Consider the following 10046-nt stretch of genomic DNA (forward strand, 5'->3'; position numbering starts at 1 on the left):
ATGATATAAGAAGATGGTTCTTTTTCATCATACTCTTTCATGTGGGGATTATTTGCTTTTCCATATCGATTAGCAATGTAACTGGTACCACCTCTTAGACCTTTTTCAATAAATTGGAACATATCAATATCAGTCATAAGTTCTAATTTGGTACCAGTCATTTTTAACATAGCATCCCAACTCAAACCCGGACTTGTGAAATAATGACACGGATCTAACTTATAATATTCCAAACACGTTTTTCTAAAATTTTCAAAAACATCTGCCAATAAAATTACGTCACTCGCTAAATAAAGATCATGATATACTCCCATATTTTTTATTTTAAAGGTTTTCCAAAATGTTTTCGCATGGTCATATTGCTCATCAGATATATGCTCATCATTTAATTGACTATAAAACTCTTCTTTTGATGGTAATTCAGTCATTTTAAACTTATCAAAACTATCCATGTAATCATATGGGTATACACCTTTCTTAGTCATTAGATTGAAATATTTATCCTTCTTGAAAAATTCTCTCGTGTATTTTAAAGCATCTTTTGGGAGATTATTAACAAGATTAGCAAGTGATTGACTCATAAACCGAAAACTATCAATAAATACTAAACTATTTCCTAACATAACAGCCATATATTTTTCCATGTTATTTGGAATTGCATTGACATTCATTTGACACTCCTTACCTTTTCCATTCACATATGTATGTTTTTTAACAATTTCACCTATCTGCTGCATTATGAAATGACTATCATACCCTCTCAAATTATGAAAAACCACAGGTATCTTGTCATTGAGTTTTAACGACAAATTGCAATCTTGATGTGCTGAACCTCTAAACAATCCTGTTATATGACAATGGTCTCTGACTCTTATATCTTTGCCATTATACGATATACCACAAATATGACACTTATCAGCTTTTTGAAATTCTTCTTCATCAACATTAGTCATTTTCAATGGCTTGTTGAATTTGTATTTGACAATGTTTTTGCAGTAACTAACTTCTTCTAACATATGTTCCAAAAATTTATAAACAGCATTTTCACCTCTATAATATTGAACATCCTTGGTATACTTATCATCGTAACAACAAACAACTTTATACCCATATCCGCAATCTGTATGCTTTTGATATGCATCTGTAAAAGATTTATCATTATTCCGTTGGCAACCATGTATCTTCTCTGTTAAAGCTTCAAAGTCGGCATATATTACGAATGGAGCAGGTAATTGCTTGTGGTAATGGTTATATTGTAAAATGTTGTTATCTTTACTTGGCATTTTAACAGCTTGTTCTCCATTTATTGCAATACAGTTTTTTCTATGGACATCAAGCACATCTTTCGTGCTAAAACATTGCAAACAATGCATGCAAAAATGTTTCTTATTCTCATGCTTGGTTTTGTTAAACATAAATCTATTAAAATCTTTGATGTACACAAAATGTTTATTCTCATTTTCAGATATAAGCAATAATTCCATATGATCTTCAAACTTTTCTTTTGAGACAAATAATGGATATGGTTGCTTATTCTCATAACCAAAAACATTGATATTGATTTTATTTTGTAATTCAATTTTATTTATCACCTTGATGGATACAGGAAATTCAATTCCATCATAATTAAGATTTTCGATGAATTTCCTATCTGATTTTTTAATACGCTGTGGGTCTTTATCCATTGGACATAGATGCCTCACATGACACCATCTAAAACATTCATTGTCTTTATTCTGCAGATTAATTAATCCTTTACGAGGGTGTTCTAATTCAATTGGTAGTTTTAGATATGATGAACCCTTTGTTGGTTGATAATGTACAATATTTATATAATGATTGTTGATTGATTTAATGACCCATCCTGAACCCTCTGATATCCATTTAGCTATCGTATTCAAGATTTCTTCTGCAGCCAATTTTAGTGCTTCAGCAATTTCTGTTTGGTTGATAATTGTTTGAGCCTTACTGTTAAAATAGGCTTCCTTGGATATAAATAAATCACCTGTTGTTTCTCAAAGTCTACTTTTAGAGTTTCAATAAACTTTAGACCCTTCATTGTCTCTAATATGTTTTTGATATAAAATCCTGGTTTTTTTCTAGTTTTCTGTAATTGAACTAAAGGGTCTGTTTCATCTATTATATTAACCTCATATGATTCAGTAAAACCTTTCAAAGCTTTATTCACTTGCTTTATTTTAGTTCGGGGAGGTGGAACTGGCTTAATATTTTCCTCATATTCTTTAATCATTTGCTTGACATTTTTACGTGGTGCTGGAATAGGTCGTTCCATAATTTTTGAAGCAACTTTAGTGCGAGGAGCTGGAACTGGTTTGTTTAGTTCGATTAATTGTTGCACTTGTTTCGTTAATGCAGCAACATTCTCATTCTGCTTAAGGTTACCGGATACCTTCCAGAGGCGTTTTTTTTGCCAAAAAAGAATTTAATTTGTAATAATTCAGATTTTGATAATTTTTCCAATGAATCCATATATATATATGATTAGATTTTTTTAATGGAATTTTCTCCATATTATATATAAGCGGTTTCTCTTTAAGCCTTTTTGGATTTGACCTCGGGAAATTTTCTGGATTTTTGTAATTTATCACTATATGATTGGCGAGCTCGCCAGAGCCCATTTCGTTCAAAAGTTTGGTCATTTCTTGAAATGGCATCTCTTTGTATATATGTTTTACTGTTCAAGCATTTAATTTTTCAATTTTTTTTCAAATTTACTTTCGTATAAAATAGGTATTTGCGGCTTCACGAATGCAATACTTTCGCTATTTGCAGGTTTGCGGTGTCCATGTTTTCGCTTGTAAATGAGTCTAAAATTACAGCGCAATTTTTTTGGCAAAATTTATTAGTGCAATTTTTGGCGCAAAATTGTTTATATATAGATTTCCAAAAAGTGATACAATTAAATGATTTAAATCATATGATTAATTCTAGCGTTTTATCATAATTCATTCCATATTTTCCACCTATTTTCTATCATTTATTAAGCCATTATGATTTGAAATGATTTTTAATGGAAAAAAATATCGGCGCAAAATTATAGCACAAAATTTTGGAAAATGCGCCTATACCATCATATGCTATACTACTGCAAACCGGCGATGAATTGGATAAAATAGCTCCAGTTCACAAGTTGGGACGAAATGCTCCATGATCTCTGTCATTTTAATTTTATGAATTCTGGGATACATTTTACAACTAATTTACTGCCCAATATGTTCTCGTTAAACCTTTTTATCACCGGCATGCCAAAGAAATCGCCGACTGGCCTGCGGAGCGGAACTCGAGACACCTCGGCGATAAAGCCGAAGACCTGGGATGTCTTCTCAATGGTGTCGGCGGCTCATGTTTTCAAATGCTGGAACAGTGTCGCATTTTTTGTCGCAGTTGTGTCGGAGGCGTATGAGAATCACGTTTGAAAGATATTTTGAGTGTTTCGCAGGGCATGCTTTTTCGTCTAATGTGTTTGTTCTAGGGCGCTATTAAAATTAAAATTCCGTCTATTTTTGTCGTCGATATTGCCAGACTCAGTGAGTTACAATAAGCACCTATCATTCCAGTTATTCTTAATATCGCCCACTTTGTTTTCTGTTAACACATTCAAATTTTTCCCCGAACGATTTCAATACCACAGTAGACCACTACTTTTGCGATTTTCTTTAATTCAAAATCATATAATATCACTTAAAAGCTAATTGTACAAAGCAAGAAAGACATTTACAGACAGCTCTTATTTGAATGCTCTTCACCTTTCACCCTGCGGGATCGAGCGGAACATGTCAATACTGTGGGTTTCAAAAGAGCGCTATACCGCGAAATGCGGTAAAACTGATATGAGTTTTAGATAATCAAGCGGACGGAGTAAAAAACCGTCGCTAACCCCCGAGGTTTTCAAACCCGGTTTTTACATCCAAACATAAACACAAGAAGATAATGAGCTTACAAGCTTCAACTGACGACAAGCGACAACACAGAGATTTAGAATCGCGTTTGCGGCAAACGGTAAACGTGAGATTCGAGTTTATGCTTTATTGAAAAAAAAAAGTACATAGATGAGAATACTGCAAAATAATTCTGGCCTTAGATATAAGGTAAACATGGTCACGTGGTCATCTCTGCCGTCTGTTGTTTGCCGCAAATGTCATTCTAAATGTTTCTAATATAAACAAAGCAAAAAGTTGCTTCATTATTTAGTTACGTTTCTTAATTTGTGGTTAGTTTAACTCTTTTAAGAGGGTGAGGGTGATGGATTGTTTTACTGTCAAATTTCGGACATACGCTACCCCGAAAATAGGCCCCCTTACTCCCCTCCAAATTATGAGCACTCCCAAATCTCAGACGGGAAAATCTTTTCATCTTGAATCTCCAAACCCAGCTCCGAATAACGTCCATGGATTGTAAGGATAAACTGTCTGCCCTGATGTCAAAGAACAAATCCCCCTTTCTCGTCTCCATACTTTTTTTTTATAAAACTACTGGGGATAAGTAAAATTAAAAAAATGAAAATAAGTTATTAAAATACTGAAGTCACTATACTTGATCATATCCTTAATTCTCATGACCTCAGGGGTTGAAGAAGCATTGATATTACAAGAAGAAATTCCATGCTGATCACTGTTAGGGCTGAAAGGGTTAAGCTGTTACCTTACTGTTCCGAAACTGAACCAAATCCATTTTGAAATACACTACAATAATACCCGCACCCCATCCCCGGCAAGGTAATATTTAACGAAAATAAACAAACAAATTAAGCCTCACGTAAGGGCCTTTGAACGAGCTTACGCGTGGAATGTTACGATGCAAATTGCTGAAAAAGGATAAAACGAACGATTCCTACAAAACGCTCAAGAGTCTAAAGAATACTACATAATGAACTACTCTACGCTACTACTACTCTATTAATTCATATTCCACAAAATGTCGACTCATCGAAGACGCCTATGCATTGCGTTTTGGAATAAATATCTCAGTTTCACAATTGACAATTTTTGCAAGTGCTGCAGAGCACTGAATAAACGTCAGGTAGAATAAACAACACTAGCATTTAATTTTTTCCTAGAAGAATCGAATGCAAAGTTGCGCTTGATTTATAAAACGATACGCTCGATAAATATTTACGTAGGAAAGAAAACTCTAATTTACGCTTTTAGATTTTGTAACAAACAATGCTCTTAAAAGTGATTGACAACCTCGAAAAAAATATATACACAATAGCAGAAATTATGCCGAAAGGAATCGTCAAAAACTTCATGTAAAACTAAAGGTTATAATTTTTCTGTTTTGGAAAAATATATCAATGAAATATCCCTTAAGTTTCGTCATAAAGTGTCTGACTAGATTTGGAGATAATCGACAATGTTTAAAATGAGACGCTATGCGCTACCGTTGCTATGGTAACAGTTGTTGCCTGGAAACCGACGAAAAAATAAACTCTGATCTTATGTTGAAATCATGATGTAGTATGAAGGAGATCGAAGTTGATCTTCCATGCGAGATTGTAATTTCAAAACCTCCGCCCCACGTCCAAAAAAACTGCCGCGAGCCTCCTTAAATGCGGCCAGCCCCGGCCACTTTCACATTCCTCCAGGTTAGACTGTATTTTCTCTTGGTAAAAATTGTAAGGCATACAGCATTCCCGAGCAGCTAACAACATGCGTTCGTTAATTCGAATGGTGATGACTCCAAATAATTTAATTTTTTTCACTTTCTCAAATGTTCATATGAACACAATCAGCTTGATTGGAGCTTGGAACTAACTGAACAGGATTGAAGTTTTTGCATTGCCCAATTAAAGTCCTTTCGCTTTATCTTGAAGAAAAATCAAAACACGAAATCCTAGCAAAACGTACGTTACCACCTGCTGCAAGTTAGCCCCTCACTACGCAGACGCTCTTTAGCTTGTCACGCAATCCTCCGTCACGAGGAAGAATGCGTGACGTGACAGCTACGCTGCAATTTGGTTGGCGTATCAAGAAGATCAGATCCAAACTAACAAAGACCACCAACCAGTTTCAGTTCCTTGGTATTGCATTATGGCAGTGACACCATTGAATACTTGTTTATTTGCGACTGGACAAGAACACACCAGAATTTAGAAGTTCACGGAAACTTGCGTTTGCAGACTGAAACATTACCTATTATAAAAATAAAAAACCGCCCTTGAGCTTGGTTGGTTCAGCTGGGTAACATCTTTCTCCTTAAGACCTTCCTGTTCACTCAATTACATGAGTAATTCTTTTCTGAGAGCACTTTAGTCTTATGAAAAGAACTTAGCTCTCTAGGATCGCCAAAATTTTCAGAACATTGGTCACAAGTGTCGCGAGATGTAATGTTTTGCAAATTCCACAGAATCAACTTGCAGAGCCCTGTTAAATCAGTGAAAGCTGAAGAACAAGGACCAACTAGAACTTGAGAGAGAAAAATGAACGCTGAGAGTAAATAAGACCTTTTAAAAGGTAAAACCCAAGTTTATTTGCAACTTTCTGTCATACATTACGTTACAAACGCTGTATAAAAATACAGAAAAGTTCAGTTGCGTTCCCCTCAAGGTATAAAAAAGTAGATATCCTCGTAGCTTAAAAATGCACCCTAACCCCTTATTATCCATCAATCTTAGGTTTAAAATTACGAAATACCCTTTAACAAGCATTGTTTATAGGAAACTGCGCCTTCGTATAGCTTTATTTTCTTTTAGCGATTACTCAGTGGGCTTAAAAACTTTTAACGGATAAAAATATTACCGTGTGGATTAGCCACACCTTTTAAGTGGTTTTGTTGGCTTTTTCCACATGGGTCGTGAGTGGGCCAATTTCCGCCTGTGCAACCATCAAAGTAATAACAGTGGCTGTGGAGGTTGAGAGCAGGTCCACAGCTGTACAACGCGAAGGACTTTGGCACAACTCTACCGCATTGCCTTGAGACCTGTTTAACCAGTTTACAGTTGATTGAGCCCGCCTTCTGTCTCACTATGCTGCCAGTGCCTTCCTTGCAAACGATCCAGTTGTTGATGTTGCTTTTGATCAGTGTTTCTTTGCCAATGGTGCGCCACAAAGCAAAGTTCATAGCCTCGTAATGCGTCTCGCTCAATGGCACTGTTGTGGAGACGCGAGTGTTAGCACCGCTGGCTGTCCAAGTGGGACGTGGGGTGACGGCGTTTCCACCACTCGTGAAGCTTGAGTAAGCTGTGAAGGTGTAACTCCAGACTAGAGTCCAGCCCCCTCCGTCAGTGTGCTGATCGCAGTAGGCTTGGAAAGCGTTACCATGGGAACCAGCATCCGGGTCAATCCAGTAAACGCCTGACGTGGCAAAAGGTACTTTCAGTTTGAGGTCCTTACAGTTCAGCACTGGAGATTCCTTGGACAGGCCTGTGGTAAAAAATATATAGATAGATACTGAGATATAGGCGAGCATTTCCTTTCTGAAAATATTTTTTTAAGGGCTGAAACAGTTTTATTGTTAGTTCCTAAACAATGCGAGATTGCGGTTTTATCTAATTATTCATGCACAATGGCAAATATATTTTATCTTGTTAGTTTATTCAGTTAGTTGACTAACTAATTGTTACCCTAAGCTCATTTTGAAACTGTAATCTGTAGATTGATTTTAGCCATTATTTTAACCTCATTTTCCCTTAACATTGGCTCTTGCCACAATTTCGCTTTTTAGTGATCATTTGTCTTTAATTTAATGACAATAAATGTAAGCAATTGCTCAGTGTTCACTTAGTGTTTAAAAGAGGAAATATATACACCAAGTTAAATCCATTAAGTGAATAACTTACCCAAAAGAGCAGAGTCTACCAGATTATATTTGCCATTCACCAGTCGTTTAATGATCTCATTCTTACAGAACAGTGAAGTCCTGTAAAAATACAGATTTCCTTTTGCGTCCATCTCCAGCACTTTGTATCTCTGTTTAGCCAAACCCCTGCGAACGAAAATTGTTTCACGTTACTACAATTTTGAATGGCCCTTTTGTCTTCGGCCTTCTAAACTGGATTGTAAATATTTCAGTTCGGTGTAGTTTAGTTAGTAAAAGGTTTGCGATTCGCTTTCTAGATCTATTTTACATACAAGCCACCCTTAGAAAAACTCAATATTTTAAAAGTAATATACCCTATCAAAGGTAATTTTCCCATTTTTCGTGATTGTCCAAGCATTGTATAAATAAAGAAAATAGCTTAATCTTAGTTATCTGAGCTGACTTTATAAGACGCGTGCTTCGACAAATTCTCCTACAGTTAGCGAATGTCTTCTCTCTGAAAATCACGAAATTCGAATGGGGCAAAAAATTTTCTGTGATATTAATAAGGCAGATTTTTTTTTGACGTCTGAAAACAATTCGTGGGAAACCCAAACATAGAACTACGCTTTTACTAAAATAACGTTAATTACATTCAAGAAAGCAAATTTTAACAGATTCCCTATCTTTAATAAGAACTGCCATAGCACCATTTTAGCCGAAGGCCGAATCGAATAATAAATATTTTGCTATTTCTTTTGCATCTGTGCATGAATAATACAGTATTGGGTATATAAATAAAAGCGTTCATTTCGCTTTATACAACCGACGAATGTTAAGTTTGCATATTACAAATTCAAATTGTCCATGATATTTGGGATAAAAAAAACCTAAAATGTATCTCTTCCTTGCTGTGTTCCTACCTTGCAGTCGAGGAAGAGGAGCTGACGAGTAAGAAACTTAGCACAATGCGGTACAACATGGTACAACCTTTGTTTACAAGAGCAATAAAGATTCGGCTGTCTTATTAGTTACCGGCTGATATGGAAAAACGAGGAAACGTGGGGCTATACATCGTCAGAGAAAAGCTGAATAAAATATACATCATTAAGAAAACGAGATTTTACTTGCAGTATTTTATTTTTAACCTTCTGAATGATATCACCTTGGTTGGCTTCGAAGGAATGGTGACGATATATCAAAGGTTTGATAAAGGCAAACAGTTTGACAAAGAAATCAATTTAATCTTATTGTCAAAATGTTTGCTTTCCCTAATTCTTTAAGTACAATGCATGGAAGGTGGCCGCGATCGAGAGTCGTTGAAAATCCAAGCCTTTGGATTTCACAATATAAAGGGTATTTCGTCGAGTCAGTGTTTCGCGGCGTATGCTTACTTGTCTTATGTGTTTGTTGACTTTGTCCAAAGGTACTCAGTTTTAAAATTCAAATTCTGCATATTTTTTGTGGATAACAACAAGCATCGATCATCTGAGTTATTCTTATCCCCCAGACTGTTCTTTTAACGTATTTAATACCACAGTAGATTCTTGATGATATAAAATCACTTACAAATTCATTGTGTAAAACAAGAAAAACATTTACAGACAGCTCTTATTTAAATCGGCTTGTAACCTTTCGCAAACGGGAAATGTCAATACTGTAACTGTACGCAAGGTGTCTCACAAGAGCTCTAGACCGCGAAATGCGGGAAAACCGATTTGCGGTTTTAGTTAATAATGGCGGCCATGGTGTCTTAAAGAACGTCCGAACCCAGAGGGCTTAAGCCCGGTTTTTACATCCAATCCATAAGCACAGTAAGATAATTCACATACAAGCTTCAACCGACAATCAATAATAAAACAAAGCAAACCGTTGCGTCGTTATTCAAGTTACATCATTAAATTCCAGGGCCGTACATAGCGGGGGGACAGGGGGGCAGCTGCCCCCGCCAGGAAAACTGAATTTTTTTTTCTAACATAGTGTTTGAGTCTGCTGGGCTATTTCTTGATGCTATATTGGTGTGACATTACACGAAAATCGATTAATTGACTGAAAAATCTTCCTTCAATATGAATTCGAAATAACTATTTTGAAAAATCTTTCGAGGGTACAAGTTTTCTTATGAAATGATGATTTTGTAATTTGGGCTGCCTGTGGACTCGGTCATCAATGGCAGGGGATAGATTAATAAGCGTCCTTCCCGTGCTGTTAATTCATAGCGTAACGGGCTTCACTCCCACTCCAACAGAGAGCTATGACACGAAGTCAAATTGGAAGAAAATCTAGAA

The 10046-nt window shown here is 35.9% G+C and overlaps 1 protein-coding gene across 1 annotated transcript; it reads right to left on the bottom strand.

The window, feature by feature from the left end:
• Window positions 1–6464: 6464 nt before the first annotated feature.
• LOC146488373 (uncharacterized) lies at window positions 6465–8792 on the bottom strand. Its single transcript, XM_085116900.1, has 3 exons — window positions 8682–8792; window positions 7799–7944; window positions 6465–7382 (listed from the first exon to the last, which is right to left on the bottom strand). The coding sequence occupies exons 1-3, from the start codon at window positions 8738–8740 to the stop codon at window positions 6739–6741; spliced, it is 849 nt and encodes a 282-aa protein (XP_084973026.1). The 5' UTR covers window positions 8741–8792; the 3' UTR covers window positions 6465–6738.
• Window positions 8793–10046: the final 1254 nt, after the last annotated feature.

This window comes from Pavona decussata, unplaced genomic scaffold (assembly GCF_977016875.1).
Source record: "Pavona decussata unplaced genomic scaffold, jaPavDecu1.1 SCAFFOLD_9, whole genome shotgun sequence".
Lineage (NCBI taxonomy): Eukaryota > Metazoa > Cnidaria > Anthozoa > Scleractinia > Agariciidae > Pavona > Pavona decussata.